This window comes from Arachis stenosperma, chromosome 8 (assembly GCF_014773155.1).
Source record: "Arachis stenosperma cultivar V10309 chromosome 8, arast.V10309.gnm1.PFL2, whole genome shotgun sequence".
Taxonomy (NCBI): Eukaryota; Viridiplantae; Streptophyta; class Magnoliopsida; order Fabales; family Fabaceae; genus Arachis; species Arachis stenosperma.
In genome coordinates this window covers 27,474,962-27,492,996 of record NC_080384.1, presented here as the reverse complement: position 1 = coordinate 27,492,996, position 18,035 = coordinate 27,474,962, and the positions used below count along the sequence as shown (strand labels likewise).

Below are 18,035 nucleotides of genomic sequence, written 5' to 3'. Positions count from 1 at the left end.
GCAAATTATAATAACATATAAATATCTTTCATCAAATGATTTACTTCTATTTAATTTATTTTAATTTTAATTATAAATTTATTTATTTTTTTCATAATTATGCAATATCTATTAATATTATTTTTCAATAAATATTTATAAGAATATATAATAGCACTACACCATATCCGGCAAATAGCAGCGGTTATTTATAGGATTAGCAGCGGTTTTTAACCGCTGCCATATAGATAGCAGCGGTTGATACACCCGCTGGAATATAGCGTGCGGCTAAACCGTTTGCAGCGGTTAAGAGCAACCGCTGGAACAACCGCTGTTAAATGGTATTTTGCAGCGATATAATTTTGCAGTGGTTCCTTCCGCTACAAAATCGCAAGAATATCATTGCTTGAGGATGGCAGCGGTTGTTAACCGCTGCAAAATAATGTCCGTTGAAATATTCTGTTAGGATCTAGCAGCAGATTTAAAACCGCTGCCAAATGTAGAGTTACACTTTTTTTTATAAAAAAAAACCCGAATTTACACTAGAATATGCCAATTCTATTATTCTTTATACATTATTCCACTCAATTGTGTTACCTAGTTAAAATAAATAATAGTCAATCAAACTACAACACCCGAAACAAAACAAAAATATATGCAAAAGTGAATCATTTTAATAACTATTTGAATTTAGTGCTCCAATGACTATAAACTACAGATAAAGTTACCAAAATGAACAACTAAAAATAAATATCTGAAAAGTCATTATGACAGTTAAAAATTAAAAGAGTATTTAGATTCCAACATTCATAATTCAAATAATTAGCTGCCCGCACATCATATTGCATGGGATGAGGTTGGTGCACTTCTCAAAGAATCCAAATCTGCCGCTATTTCAGGTGGCAAACTACCTCCTTGTTGCTGAATTATGTAGCTTAACAAATTTCCCATACTCTGCATTTTTGCCTTTCCCTCTGCCTCCATTCTCTGTCTCTTTGCCTTTTTCTCTGTTGCTGCTGCCTTGAGTTCTGCTTACTCTGCCTTAAATTCTGCTGACTCTGCCTTAAGTTCTGCTGCTTCCGCCTTAAGTTTTGCAATCTCCATCTGATACTCCTCAATTTGTACACCGTAGTCAGACTGCTGTGGAATGCTACGAAAACACTGACTGGAACATGGACCAAAACCAAGTCCACGAACTCTTCCTGGGTGCTCCTTGCCAAGCACTTGTGCAAGGGAATCATTATGTGAAAATTCCTTACTGGAGGGGTCTTGGTTCTCAATGTGTTCAATTGCTTCCTGCAAACATGTGAGATCCAAATTTACACTAATTTAAATTCAACGGTACTACCTTAATATAGAAACATGAAAAAGTAAACAACATAATTTACCCCAACCAGACGCGCATCTTCATTCATATAGGAACCATTCTTTTTTTTATGACTCATGGTCCATCCCTCTCCTCTACCAATAGGCCTTCCCTGTCGTAGCTCCTATAACAATCATCAACACAATCATATATCAGACAACACTATATTACCAGAAACACGTCACCATTCTAGAAACGAATTTAGATTAATTACTTCTTCGTGTCTCTTTCTTGCCATCGTTTTAGAACCTCCGGTATGTGTGTACAGTTGCTTTGAACGATTAGCAGCATTTTTTTTACACTTCTCCTACACATAAAACGACAAACATGAATGTTATCGGGATAAATTACTAAAACTTTTAATGGTTTTATAAGTCAGGCATGTACAATATGAGGAAACACAAAAAAGAATAAGGTGATGAACTTTTTGGTAGTAATTTTTCCACTATCACAATAAATTCAGCATATTTAATAGTAATTCATGATGATTTAAAATCAAATACAATTAAATTTCAACTAAGCATTTGTTACCTTTGTGTCCTCGCTCAACCGATATTCAAGAAACTTTTTCCAGTGATTTGCCTCTATTCCTGCTGGCTTACGCTTGAGGTTTTGGTCAAAAGTCAGTTCTTCGTCATAAACCTTATGGAACAAATGATTCCTTACGTTCCTCCAGGAATTTCCTATCCTTTGTACAATTCCCCGCTTTATGATCCCTTTTCCATCGTCCTTATAGTGGAAGACTCGCTACAAGTAGTTTAGATCATAAGAATACACAATAAACCTGATAACTATATTGACATCAGTGTTTTCACACCATCATTCTAACATTTAACTTTAACTCTAAATCCATTCGACATCACAGAAGAAACCCAACATGCGCTATCCTTCTCTACTTTATCAGAATAACACAAAAGAATAGAAAACCAAAGAAATCCACCTACTAATAGAGAATTGCAGGACATAAAAACAGCAACCCCATAGATAGCAAATAATTAAATAAATCTCTCAACAAATAATTAAAACCACAGTATATTCCAAAATTTCAAAGTTAGGAAGGTAACAGAATCAGCTTGTGCGAGTGTGTTCCATATTTATCTTAACTTAACATTTTCATTTAACCAGAAATCATAACCTATAGATACTCACTCTCCAATTCTTTACTATACGAGCAGCTTTAACATTCTCCTGAGGTTTCTAAGTTTTATCATTATTATTGTTATTTTTGTTATTATTATTACTACAACTACTAGTTACATTGCTATACATGAAGGACCGGATTAATTGTGGCTTAAGTTATTTAATAATGTACTGCAATTCAAGATATATCAAAAAAAAAGCATTTGCGAAATAAGCATTGGTAACGCATTACTTTATAAAACAAAACTAAATATTACCTTAAACTGGTCAAATGCATGCTCCTTGGAAGCCTTGCTCATTGTCTTCCAACTTTTTCACCAATTGGTAACTGTTGAAAATCAGACGCCAATGTCCCCAAGAACCCGCTCAATAGGCCCGCTGCCTGACCAACTTGTTGCAACTCTCTGTTATGGTTTAGCACGATCTTCTTTCCAAGAGGAAGTGCCAATGCCTCCTTAACAGTCAGCTCCATAAAATAAGTCACACCATTTTCTAACAGATGGAACAAACTTTAAATGTTAGTTTACTAAGCGATTTATAATGCACGGAGAAGAGTAATTACACTTTCTAAGAGACAAACATCAAAAGAATACCTATGACATCAACAACCCAATAATCGGTGTCCTTTTTTTTGCCATTGGCATGGCCTTGGCGTTCAACTTCACGTGCAGCAATTAAGTCGTCCACATGGTCATCGAACAACTCGACCTCATCTGCCTCCGGGTCATAGTCTTCATCATCTGATTGGTCATCTACAACTTCATGTAAATCCGGTTGCTTTGTATTTGTCCCAGGAGCTCCATCGTCCCCAATGTCACTTGACGCAGCCAGCCGTGCTTCATTGCGTGGTGGTCTAAATGGTATAGCCTTTACACGGGATTGTCGAGCACCGTTTCCGGAATGCGGAGGTGGACGCGTTCTAGCACGTTGCTGTGCAGAAGAAGTATTTGCACCCGTATCATGTGTTGCATCCGTGTGCTAAAAAAAAAAGTAGTTAGTACATCAACCAATTTATTTTAGTATAACCAGAACTTATATTGAACAAAGGTCTATCCTAAAAGGCAAATGAATATTTGATCTAAGTTGTGCAGTAAATCACATACCGGAGTAGCATATGTTCGACTATTAGGGGCAGGTGCAGGTCCGGCTGCAGTACTAACGGTGTACCGAGGTTTCCTTGGCATTTGACTATTACTTTACACAACACAAGGTCATTAGACAAGTAGCAAGATAAGAACAATTTAAAACTCAATAGTGCACAATGATTATATCAATTACATGAATCAAGTTTCAAACAATATAGTACACTATTTAAAAATTTTAAGAGCTCAATATTAATAACTACATAAAATTAATTAAGTAATTCAACAATTAAAAGTGATAATATAGGAGACAAATTTGGTGGTGTTAAACATATACCGTAGTAACTTTTCACTGAACAAATATATCAATGTAAACATAATCTACATTTACTGATCTCTAGATGAGTGTATATATATATATATATATATATATATATATATATATATATATATATATATATATATGCTATATTGCTTTAATTTATTTTTTTTACAATAAAGATACATATCTTCTTACATGTTTTTAAAGTCTACTAGAAATTTTAATGTATATTACCAATAACCACCATTATGATCACTTAATTTTTTGTAACTTTCAGAATTTTTAAGCAATAATCCAGTTTTAAAACTGGTTGTTAGAAACTCCATTTGTAAAACCACAAATTTTTAAAAAGTAGAATTAATACTATAGCCTTCTTACTCTATTTATAATTTTTGTAGGTATTGTCTACTATAGTCTAAATCCAAACAAAATAGAAAGACCTCTAGCTTTAATTTTTTAGACTTTACATCTAGGTCCAAAATTTAATTTGATTTTTTTAGACTTCACATCTAGACCCAAAATTCAATTTGATTTTAGGTGACACCTCAAAATAATAGCAGTGAATCAAATGATTATTTTTAATAATTTTAAAAAAATGTTAATTGTTTCATTTTAAATTCAAATATATAAAAATAAATATTTTAGAATTTGAACCAATAACACAATTTAGCTTTTTATTTTTTAATTGGCAATTATATTTTTTTTGAATTAATATATTAATTAAAAATAAAAATATCGATAAATTAATAAAATCGTATCTAATTGTTCATATCATTTTTTTAAAATTTCATTGGCAGTGCATGCAGAATTGAAAAAAAAAAAAAAAACCTTCTCTCAATTTCGCAAACAATGGAAGTGTGAGTAAATTGCCTTGTCAATTTCACACGCAATTGCTGTGAAATTGTTTTCTCCCTTACTGTTGCAGTTTAATCACACAAAATTACACTACCTTTGAAATTGGGATGTAACACATTATCATTGGATACATTACTAAATAAAAAGTTTTTCATTTTGAAGGTTTTATGAATCTTAAAAAAAAATTTGAATCAAGGTTATCTTGAAACTTAAAAGCAGCAGCAGTTCCGCAGTAGATTTAATGAAATAATCTCATGAAATTAACAGATATAAGGGGTAGAGTTAAGAGTTTGACTAACTAAAATGATGATGACTAACATATTTTTTCATTGACATCTATTTTATTATTTTCAAATTTTAGTGTAATTTTTATTTTACATTTATTTATTGTGGAAGATATCTCCTTAATATGCGTATATATTTGATTAGAAAAAGTCTATATCACCAACACTTTTAATTAATATAGGCCTTTGTTATTGTAAAAAACATATTCAATACAGATTGAAGGTCTTTTACTGTTAATATTATCTGTCCAAACCAAAGGAACAAGCAAATCCAACAAAGAATAACAAATCTTATAATTAGGTTATAATTTTTATGTGGTCAAATTTAAAAAAATACGCAAGCAGACCATAACTTACAAAGGGAACAGTAAAATTGCAGCTCTCAAGCTCAACTAAATTGCAGCAATGCACTTAAACAAAAAATGAAAATGAAAAGATAAATCAAGAGCAATCAAATCTAGGAGGCAATGGATGAGTGAATAGCAATTATAAAATAATATATTGTTCCTAAATATATAAACACAATCCCAGATTAGTGGAACCGCAACAAGAACTAAGTATGAAAATCAAAATAAGTTTATCAAAATGCATCTTAAACACACGAGATCCCAGCTGCCAAATTTATCAACAATTTCTCAGATATCCGAACAAATTGCAATTCAAATTCAAGAATAGCATGATAGCTTGATATAAATGACGCAAAGCAGCAATTCTTATGCACAATTCACATGATACACAGAATGACATGGCAGCAAAATCAGACACGACATAGTAGATTAATATCATTAAACAATCTCCATAATAGCAGCAACAACTTCATCAATTTTTCGATAAAGTATTAAATTTCCACATAATAATTTCAGAAATTTCTCAATAAAGTTATCAGTTTTTCAGCAATTTGTTACTATCACTCTGTTTCTCTACCTAATACCCTGCTCAACACAATTAATAAAAAACGAACTATCCTTTTAAGTGTATGTGGAACTATGTTTTTTTCTCAGATTCAAGTCCAAGTTACGTGCTTTTCTTTTTTAGTTGGAACGACGTTGCAGGAACAAAAAAAAATCAAAAACCAAATGCAAAATTAAAGGAAAATCTATTACATAGGAAAAATCCTCAGCAACCTAAGAATGAAATGCAGAAAGATACACACGCCAGGAAGTAAAAAAAAATAAGAATGCAGAAAAAGAAGAAAGGAGTACAATACATTGATCTTAGGTGACTGATCAGAAAATAAGGAGCCAACAACCACTCTTCAAGATTAACTGCAACCCTATAACTAAGTTTAAGACTCTTCTTCTCAAAGATTAAGAAGACATGATTAGTGTGCAGAGGAGTAAGCTTAGTATTGGTTCTAAAAGTATCCGAAATATCAATTATAAAGTGCCTCGGCGTGAACGAAACGCAGAGTATGTTAACAAAACGCTAGAGATTGACTGCTAAAATATTGGGAGTAATTTTGAAATCCTAACAACTAAAGTTTCAAACAGATTTCCGCCGTGTACTCAACAACCTTATTTGATTTCAAATTTAAAATTTAAAATTATGGAATTTGAGTTGCCCGTTCATATTTCTAATAACTGTATACCTTTTAAATAATTACTTTATCCTTTTACCTTATTATTTGTATCTGAACAAATGCATTCTGTTAGATAAGTGACTGTAAATCCGGTTAATGATGGCACAACAGATTTTTAATTTGTTATCTTTAAAACAAATTTGAAGATTAGTTATCTTTTACACGTGTTTGTTCACATATATATTAACATATTTCAGCCCATATAATGGTAAACTCATAAATCTCCACTCTTCTTATTTTGAAAAACTAGAAACCAACACCAGACTTAGATGAGGAGCATCAATTTCCAACTATACTTTCATCCAGGTAATCACCCTTTTCATTTTTTCATCCTAAACTCCTCTCTAGCTTGAAAACTCAATTTTTCGATTTTCTTAATTTTTCTAGTTAGTAAAAATCCCAGCAATATATCTTTTAAACAAATTTTAGTCATTCGTTTGGTCATATTGGTTGTTCTATCCTATTAGCTCCGTATTGTTTAAACACAAATATCTGCTATGCTACACATTAAATATTTTCGTTTACTGCTCAAGCCTAACGTGTGTTTTCCTTTTGTTCAATTGAAGAATCAAATCACATACATGTTTTATCAAGCAATCAGACTTAGGGTATCACTGAAAATTGATTTAAAAATACAACACTTCTAAAACTAAAAAAACATGGGTATTAGGTGAATTAAACAACTTAAAAGATCAATTAAACACAAGCATGCAAACACAGTTAAGTAAATAATCAAAATTACCTGCAAGCTCGACCAAATGTCACCGTTGATGGAGGGGATGGAGAGCCACCGCGTCAGCACGGCAAGTAGAAGTAGCAGAAGACCTTCAAACCGAGGAACGCACCGAGGTTGCGACAGATCTGGTGAGCGACGGCTGCTTCGCGGTGACGGGAACGGCGGCTTAATGGAAGGATTGAATGTGCGCCACGGAGGGAAAGGCAGCTACTTGAGGACCAAAGGCGGCGGCACGCAGATATGGCTGGCGGCAGGTGAACTCCGACGCGTTGAGAGGAGAGTTCGCGGAGACCTTTACCATACGGATCTGATGAGCGACGGTTGCTTCGCAGTGACGGGAACGGCGGCTTAATGGAAGGATTGTATGTGCGCAACGGAGGGAAAGGCAGTTACTTGAGGACCATATGCGGCGGCACGCGGATATGGCTGGCGGCAGGTGAAGTCTGATGCGTTGGAGGAGAGTTTCGCGGTTTCCTTGTCCTGACGGCGACAATGCATTTGCTTCTCCTTATTTGTGTTGGAGTAGCTCCACTTAGGGTTTAATGTGGGCTGAAAATAAAAGGAAAGCCCTTGATTGAATGACACGGCCAGATCACTGTTCGGTTCGCCCGAACTGGATCTCGGCCCGTTAAATATTTTACTGGTTGACTGGTTGACTCAGTACTATATAAATATATAAAAAATAGTCATAAATTTAAAATTTTAATGTAAAATACATATTTGTACTAATATTTTAAGAATATCAAAAATGTGTCTTGTACGTCAAAAATGCTATTTAAAATAATTTAATTTTTAATGATTGTTTTTGAAAATAATCATCTTACACTATTTTTTTATGCTATAATTTTTTGAAAATGTCTTGATGAATTTTAATAAATTTTTGAATGATATTTTTCGTTTACTAACTTTTAACTTCTATTTGATATACAGTTCGGACTACCTTTTTTTGGCATCTTTGACCTACAGACATACGGTGCGTAACGAGTTATGTGTATATGTTGGACTAATGATTTTCGTGAGGTACTCCATGAATGAACTTATATGAATGAGTATTATATCTAAAAATTCTTGTTGTTATTTTTTGCCAAACAGTAATTGGCAAAAAATTTTATCGTCATATTATAACTGTATTTATGTGGAGTATGTTTTGTTTTATTTAGGGGTGGCAAAAAATTTTATCCCCTTATTATAACTGTATTTATTTTTTTACATGTTTGTATACATGCTCTAATTTTTTGACGTATTTTTTAAAATAAAGATGTTTTCAGATTAGGATACATGTAATGAGTTGTGAGGGCAAGTCCCCCCACTAGCATTTTGGAAAAAAAACAAAAAAATATATGTATAAATATATATGTGTCCCATTGAAAAATTATATTTGCTCCCACATTTAAAAAAAATACATATTACTTTGTGTCGAAATATTTATTTTATATTTATTTTTAAAGTTTTAGAATTAAATTTTGATATATTATAAAATAAAAATATATATTAAATCAATTTAATAAAAAACAAAATATTATTATTGATATATTATGTAATTAATGAATTTATTTAGTTGACGGTTATATATCTAATTTTTTTTCTACTTCACTTTAACATTTACTAAATTGAAGAATTTTATATTAAATATTTATTTTAATAATTATTTATCAAACATAAATTAAAATAAAAATCAATTAAAATATTAATATATTTTGTACTTTTATCTATCTAAGTAATTAACTCTATTATTACAATTATCTGAAACCAACTTTTTGGGCTTTCTTTTATTAAATAATTAAATAATTATTAAATAATCTATAAAACATATAATGAGAATATGAGAAATTTGATGCATAATTTTTTTTTTCTAAAACTCTATTCATCATACGTAATTCATAAAAAAGTACGTTTTCTTTCATTATTGATTAAAAGATAATATATTTATATCTTGATTAGTTTCATTTATTATTATTATTATTGTTATTATTATTATTATTTACTGCACATTTTAGTATAAATTTAAATGTTCTTAGTTGCACACATATTTTACTATACCTATATTTGGTGTATTATAGACATGGACAAAACCTGAATTCTTAAGTCACGAGATAGCATAGAATATAAACAAGGACTGAATATGTTCCTAGACTTTGCATTTGCGAATGCATCGTCGGATAACATGATAAAGTGTCCATGCCCTCAATGTGGGTTTCAATTTATGCAAACAAGAGAGGATGCGTACGACCACCTGTTGATGAAGTCGTTTCCCGCTGGGTATACTTTGTGGTTGCGTCATGGTGAGAAACCAGCTGAGGAGAGCTCTAGTTGCACACCGATAGTTGAGAACCCTACCCCCGACGTGAATCCATATCTTCAAATGGTACACGAGGCATTTAACTTCACAATGCCTACTGGAAGTGAGGAGACCACAACAGCGGATCCTGTAGAAAACGATGATATAGAGTTGCCGTACGATGGTCCAAGTCGCGATGCACAGGATTTTGCCGATCTTCTTGCGGATGGAGCGGAGGAGTTATATCCCGGCTGCTCGAAGTACTCAAAATTATCTTTCCTAGTGAAACTTTATCACATTAAGTGTATGTGTGGTGTGAGTGACAAGGCTATGTCGATGATTCTGGACTTATTGCGGGATGCATTTGAGCAAGCCAAATTTCTGTCCACTTTGTATGAAGCCAAGAAAACTATCCGAAAGTTAGGGATTGAGTACAAAAAGGTCGATGCATGCCCGAATGATTGCATGTTGTACCGAGGTGAGTATGAGAATGCGACGAAATGCAAGCAGTGTGGGACTTCACGATGGAAGCAGAAGACGCGAAAGGGTTCCGTTACGAAACTAAGAATACCTGTCAAAAAAAAATGGAAAGCCTCTCCCAGCAAAGACTCTCCGTTACTTTTCTCTTATACCACGACTGCAACGGTTATTCATGTGTAGCAAAACTTCATCTGACATGTTATGGCATAAAGAGGCAGACAATAACGATGGGTACTTGAGGCATCCAAGGGACGCTGAAGCATGGAAATACTTTGATGCAAAGTATCCTGACTTTTCCAACGATGCTCGCAGTGTTCGCTTAGCCTTAGCAAGTGACGGTTTTAATCCTTTCAGAAATATGAGTACGACGTATTCCATTTGGCCTGTGATTCTTATTCCGTACAATCTTCCTCCTTGGCTATGCATGAAATAGTCATCTTTTATACTATCTATGATTATTTCCGGTCCTAAAATGCCGGGTAACGACATTGATGTTTATTTGGAGCCCCTGGTGAATGAGTTGAAGCAACTCTGGGATGGCGTTGAAACTTATGACGCTAATAAGGGGACCACTTTCAAGATGCGGGCGGCGCTAATGTGGACTATTAGCGATTTTCCAGGGTTGGGAAATTTGTCTGGGTGGAACACGTACAGTGGGTTAGCTTGTCCTACATGTAACGTGGACGCTAAAGCTCATCGACTAACATTCAGTCGAAAATGGTGTTACACGGGCCATCGCCGCTTCTTGAATCAGGGCCATAAATATAGAGTAGACCGGACTAGATTTGACGGAGAAGTTGAAAGCAGAGATCCACCGAAGAAGTATTCTGGAATAGATGTCTTAAGGCAGCAGTCTAACTTGCAAGTATCGTTTGGGAAGAACCCAACTCTGACAGCAAAAAGAAGACGCATTGGTGAAGATGCAGATCAAGATGACTCGGTTTGAAAAAAGAGGAGTGTGTTCTTTGAACTCCCCTACTGGAAGGATCACATGCTGCATCATAGCCTTGACGTGATGCACATAGAGAAGAACATTTGTGACAATGTGGTCTACACTATCTTAAATGATAGCGTCAAATCAAAAGATAATCTTAAAGCGCGCAAAGATTTACAAAGCATGGGCATAAGGCCTGAATTGTGGCCGGACAAAGGTGGTAAATATCATTCAACAATAATCACAATGTCGAATCCACAGAAAGATGTATTTCTGAAGACTCTACAGAACGTGGTCTTTCCAGATGGTTACTCGAGCAATATTGCTCGTTGTGTTGATATCCGGCAGCGCAAATTGTATGGGTTGAAGAGTCATGACTGCCACATTCTAATGGAACAATTACTTCCAATTTTGGTGAAAAATGCATTGCCAAGTCCGGTATCGAATGTGATTGCGAATCTGTCCTCATTTTTCCGAGAACTCTGTGGAAAAGCTGTAAATCCTATGCAGCTTGGTGCCCTTCAGACACATGTTGTGCAAACTCTGTGTCAGATGAAAATGATATTTCCTCCATCGTTCTTCACTGTCATGGTTCACCTTATGGTGCACCTCGTTGATGAACTAAAACTTGGTGGCCCGGTACATTATCGGTGGATGTATCCAATAGAAAGGTTAGCGTGCAACTAAACGCATTTATGACCTCTTTATCCAATTTCATTACGTATATATAAACTAAGCTTTATGTTGTATTAATGTAAAAGGTACTTGGGACGATTGAAGCAATACGTGCGTAACAGAGCACAAGCTGAAGGCTCAATTGCGGAGGGATATTTATCCGAGGAGATTTTGACATTCTGCTCCAGATATTTGGAAAATACTGAGACTAGAATCAACCGACCAGCGCGAGTTGACGATCGACCTGTTGATATTACAGAGAATACAGGATGTACTATGTTCCCTGAAATTGGAAAAGCTTCAGGGGCTGTATCACATTTTGTACTGACCCCAATGGAAAGAGATCAGGCACATCATCATGTGCTAGTCAATTGCGAGGCCGTCGCTCCATTTATTGAGTAAGTATGCACATATAATCATTAAGCACGATTATAAGCAATTTCAAACACTCAGTCTAACGACTAAATTCTTGTTATGTCGTAAAGTAAGTTTAGGTCAGAAACCAAGCGAAAATTAAGGGATCAAACAAGGTCGCACTCTAAGATAGACCGTGTTGTGCATGCAGAATTTTCTCGGCGGTTCAAGCGTGAGGTTCGTAGAAAATTAACGTGACCAACTTATTCCGGATCTAGAATTATAAATTGTAAATTCAAATTTTTTATGGTGCTAGGTTCCAATGGACAATACTGTACATTCGAAAGAAATGAAATTGCTGGCATGTGGTCCCATGCTTCAGGCAAGACGGTTTGGGGCATACAACGTCAATGGACACAAGTTTAGAACTATCACAAAGGAAGACGGGCTGAAAACACAAAATAGTGGAGTTTATGTCTCATCAAATACAAGAAGTTATGCCAGCATGCGTGACAACAGAGTGGCTGTTGGTATTGTTCCATATTATGGAAAAATTGTGGACATAATCGAACTGAACTACAGCTGTCATTTCACAGTGGTTTTGTTCAAATGTATTTGGGCTGATACAACTACGAGCAGAGGAATCAAAGAAGACCATCTGGGCCTTACCAGCATTAATTTCGCTCGTCCAATTCACACCGATGATCGAGAAGAGGATGAACCGTACATATTGGCATCAGAAGCTCAGCTCGTGTACTATGTGCGTGATGAAGTAGAACAAGAATGGAGTGTAGTGGTTCATGTAAAACCACGAGACTTGTATGACATGGGAGGAGAAAATGAGGATGTTGAAGCTGCTTTTTCTCCTGAGCCCGGGTTGAACATGTCAGCAGCAGGTGACATCAGTGATTTACAGTTGATAAGGAACGATGATATAGAAGACCCAGTAGCAGATGTTTCTGATAACATAGATTATGTGCCATAGTGAAAATATGCCAAAACATGTGCAGCATTTTTAGAGTATCTGTGTGTTTTTGATAAGTTTAACAGTGTTTATGATGTATGCAGTTTGCTGGTTACATCACTATCTGTGTTTTCGTATTTGAATTAAGTTTTCATTACAAGTTGATTTTCATGAATGCCACCTGTGTCTCACCATTTTCCAACGATTTTTGCTTTCAAAATTTAGTTGTCAAGGCTTTGTTGTTCTTATCATCATTGTTTTTGTTCTTAACCTCCAATAAAGAAAATTATGACATCGAGTAAATTATCTTGAATTACAATGTTGTTATCATTGACAAATATAGTTAATATAAAATGGTGTTGTAACAGGAGAAGTGAAAACGGAAGATTTCTCATCATGCTGTGCAAGCACAACATTTGCTAACAAAATGGCTTTGGCCTCTCCATTCTCTTCATTGGAACATGCAGTTACGGTTGCCAGAGATATATGGTCACGTAGGTTGAATGTTAGGTCTTGGTTGGAGGCTTTATCGGGTCGATCTTGTTCTAATGAATATTTGGAAACGGCGAACGAAGCTACTGTGCAGGTATGTTCATTAGCTGTACCCTTAAACACTTGAGTTAAACATTATTTGAAAAATAAAACTTTTAAGTTGCTATATGCTTATGACATTTATCCAGTGATAGTTGTTCCGTTCATGCCAAAATTTGTAGGAACTTCATGAATGGGGATCAAGGTACGAGGAGAAATTTGGATATGTTTTTGTGACATTTGTAGCTGGTAAGACATCTGAAGACATACTTGCTGAATTAAAGGTATTTCAATAAATTTCTAGCACAGAAAGAGAATTACAGAGACACAATATGCTTTACAAAATAGACCAACTACTATACATTTTATTATGGTGTAGATGCGCTTTAATAACTCGCATGGTGTTGAGTTGGAGATTGCTTCAAAAGAGGAATTGAAGTATATAGAACGTGCTATTAGAGAGCTTCTTTCCAAGAAATCTGTCCAAACTACTGACGAAGGAGACGGTAATAATTAATTTTGTATTTGTTAATTTTGAAAGTCCTCTTTCCATAATTCTGAAAATTTTTTTCCTTAATAACTAGAATGACTAGGAAGTATTCATTATCTTTTAAGTAAATTAATATGTTGTTGGTTGCATGTTCATATATTCAGTGTCACCTGAATATTCAGGCGAAATAGTTGCTGACACTCTAGATGGAGCAGACACTGATTCAGAAGATGATTTAGATGCTATCTCCTCCGGTGGAAATGACATCTCCAGGGATGTTGAGCTTAATAGGGTTCCAGAAGAAGATAATGAAACTTTAAACACCCAACACAGAGAAGATGCCGTACATGCTGCAAAAAGGGGTTTCGATCTCAACAAGATGCCATGGTTTGGAGATGAGTTATCGGATCCGGTATCACATTCGTGCAGCGCTTTTTTGACAGAGTATTTCTGGCCAGGTCAATACGATGTTGATGGAAAAATTTGACTCAAAACTTGTTTGTCTACTTTAGTAACTCTGGTTTTTATGCTCTATTGAACTTTGTTTTGAGTTAGTGAATTCGGACGTTTACTCGATTTTTATGGTACCAGTTGTGGTTAAATACAAACTCAGAATGGCTGATACTACAAGAGAAAACATGACTCGTAAATTCTGTTTTAGTTATCCATGTATAGATTTGTTTTTAAGTAATGAATTATTTTTTATTTAACACAAAATTAAAAATTTATTTAATGCATTAATTAAGTTGCAGTATTTGAACCTTATTTTTCCATTAAAAAAATAGCGAGGATTAGAACAATTATAAGAAGGCAATAATGTTTATACAAAAAAAATTCAACTTAAAAAAATCTTGCAGCGGTACGGAAAAAACCGCTGCAAAACGAATATCAATGTTTTCAGCCACTGGACATTTAGCAGGGGTTATAGAAAAACCGCTGCAAAATGACATTATTTAGCAGCGTCCCCTCAAACCGCTATAAAATCCGCTACAAAACAGTACATTTCGCAGCGGTTACCGAAAAAACGCTGCAAAATATACTCATTTGGTAGCGTCTCCTAAAACCGTTACAAGAACTGCTGGCATATTGTATTTAGTAGCGGTTTAAAATAACCGCTACTAAATAACCGCTGCTATCTGCCGGTTTTCTTGTAGTGTAGTATAATAGATATAAATTAGTTAATAAATTATTAAAATTTGAAAATAATAGTTATTTTAATATAAAAAAATAAAAATACTTATGATAAAGTAAAAATAATAAAATACTTATTATTCTTGTTCTATATTATTTTAGAATGACTTAATTATTTTTAAAATGTTAATAAATATATATATTATAAATTTTAATTTTAAGTTTTTGACTATTTTATATTTTTTATTTATGTAAAATTGGATCAACTGATTTAATTAATATTACACTAGTTGAATTAGTGAACGAATGAGCTAATAAGCTAATCGGTTCGATTATTATTTCAATTCCGACGATTATGCTTATAAATATGTTAGTAAATTTAAGAGATAAAAATATGATAATACTATTTATGTAAACGAATAATTTTTAAATTAATTAAGCGTGAGTATTATATTTACAACATGATTGATTAATTGAAGCCTAACTGTGACAACTACTTATTAATAAGGTTGTGTTGACCTTAATTGGCACATCATTGCTATAATCATCTCTAATAATAAGTACAGGAAAAGAAAGAAAACATAGATTTTTCCTTGTCAGTATAAAATATATATACTTTTAATTTAATAATCTTGTATCTCAATTCTAAACTAAAATTAAGAGCAAATATTGTCCAAGAGAAGTAAAACTCTTAGCCGGTAGAATGAGTATGAAAGAACGACCCACCCTAAGCTAGAAACACGTTTTTCATTAGCCAAAAAGCCTATTCAGTATTCACTTGGACGTATATATATATAGGCACTTACGTCTTATACATAGCATTTTATTAGTACACATTTCTTTGCAACATAATGATCATGATTCGTTACATGTCAACTTTTTCCACCAATTTCTATAGAGTTTGTATATATAAAGTGCTTAGGGATAGAAAATGACCTTACCCCTCTCACCATTATGCTGATCGATATATTTATATATATATAGCATGGCACTTGTTAGAGTTGTAATTAAAATGAGTCAACGGTTAAAGGCCTTGTGAGATCTAAATGAAATGACAAATCGACACATATACGTTGAAACAAGAAGGGATATAGAGCCCCTATATGATTAGTTTGTGAATTTTTCATACAAGACTAATGTACATGACAAGAGAGAAAGTGATACCTGCGGAGATTATTATTATGATACGCTGCTTAATGGTATGATCCATATCCTTATCCGATATTTTCCCATTCATTCATGCTATGTGAATCCACCGTCAGAATAGCCACTAATATAAAATATATATTAAAAATAAATTAAATAATATAAATATTTATATATAAAAATATAATAATTAATTTTAATAATTAATTTAGTATATACATAATATTTTTTATTTATATTAATTCCTTCCGTCTCTCATGCACATACATGATATATTCTTATTCACGCCGCCCTCAATCTCCATCACACACGTTTTTTTTATAGGTAAATTCTAGCCTACCATTCCTATAATAATATGTAATTTACCCTCTGTGATATGTCATTTTTTAATTGGTTGCTATATTAACTATGGTTAAATTATTGGTAATTAAATTATAGTCCAAAATGGGTGATTATGTAATTAAATACCTCCAAATTTAATTTCAATGACATCCAGAAATCCCATATCATCATCACCATCACCATCATCATCATCATCATCATCATTATTTTCATTTTCTTTTTCGTCTTCCCCTTCTACACTATCATCATAAAAAGCCATCATAATCGATTTCACGTTCTTAAATTTTAAGATTTTCTGAATTTCGCAAACGTAAACTTAGTCTCACCTGAGCTAGGTTCACAAAACAAAAGCAGTTTTTATAACTAAACACAAAGAACACAAAACACAGAACACGACCTTACTTGAACAGGATCTGTTCTATAGGCTCGTACATCTGTATCCTTGAGTTCTAAGAAGACTTTGGTTGAACTATGACCGTAAGGTCAGAGCGTGATTAATTGTTCCAAAGCGCATGCCATCTGAACGGTGGAGGATCGTTTGCGCTACAACCTTGTGGTCGAGATGGTCTCACGGTGTTCTGACAGACTCAAATATTTTTTCCCTGGCCATTTAATTAGTTATTTTCTCTAAATATTTAGTGTGTGTTTGGATTACAGTTTGCAAACGGAAGTTTGAATAAAATTAATTTTGCAAACTTGATTTTGATGAAAAGTAAGTTTGTATCAAGTGATTTATGTTTGGCAATATTTATATCAAAATGAATTATAGTAAAATAAATGTTGTTTGGATTACACCATTCAAAATCACTTTTAGATACAAAATTATTAAAATAGACATCAACTTAAATAATTTTTGTATATTATTTTAATTTAGATATTTGAATAGATGTTTTTAATTAATTCTATAATAAAATTAATATTTATACACTAAGATAAAAATAATATATAAAAATTGGCAAAATATACTTTTAATTAAAACTAACAAAATATAAATTTTAGAGAGTACTAAAAATAATAAAAAAATTAAATATTTATTTTGGTAGTAATTGAAATAAATCAAAAAAAAATTTATGATATTTTTTATACAGTATATTTTTTGTACTCTTAGTACTATTTTTTAGTATGTTATAATTTTTTATTATTATTATTTACAATTAATTTTTTGTTTAATTTACTATCTTAATAGGATCAATATATTATATTAAAAAAAATAAAAATAATACAAAAAAATTATAATTATAAAAGTGTATAATATCAAATAAATAATTAATAAAAAAAATAGTAAATAATAGAAAAAGATAGTTCATATAAACAAAAATAATATAAATAATACAATAGTATGCATAAAGGATAAAATTGGTAAAAAA

At 33.0% G+C, this 18,035-nt stretch overlaps 1 protein-coding gene and 1 pseudogene across 1 annotated transcript; one reads left to right on the top strand and one right to left on the bottom strand.

Moving 5' to 3' along the window:
- Positions 1–209: 209 nt before the first annotated feature.
- LOC130945697 (uncharacterized) lies at positions 210–2,784 on the bottom strand. The gene is made up of 7 exons (XM_057874405.1): positions 2,743–2,784; positions 1,877–2,092; positions 1,560–1,652; positions 1,368–1,469; positions 1,016–1,275; positions 891–900; positions 210–359 (listed from the first exon to the last, which is right to left on the bottom strand). Exons 1-7 carry the CDS (start codon positions 2,782–2,784, stop codon positions 210–212), a joined length of 873 nt encoding a protein of 290 aa, XP_057730388.1.
- A 14,276-nt stretch (positions 2,785–17,060) lies between these two features.
- Positions 17,061–17,256, top strand: LOC130947163 (small nucleolar RNA U3; annotated as a pseudogene).
- Positions 17,257–18,035: the final 779 nt, after the last annotated feature.

Coding starts and splice junctions, on each gene's coding strand:
- LOC130945697 (XM_057874405.1), bottom strand. CDS start 2,784: ATGAGCAAGGCTTCCAAGGAGCATGCATTTGACCAGTTTAAG. Junction 1,653..1,876: donor GGTTGAGCGAGGACACAAAG/GTAACAAATGCT, acceptor TTTTATGTGTAG/GAGAAGTGTAAAAAAAATGC. Junction 1,470..1,559: donor CAAGAAAGAGACACGAAGAA/GTAATTAATCTA, acceptor TGATTGTTATAG/GAGCTACGACAGGGAAGGCC.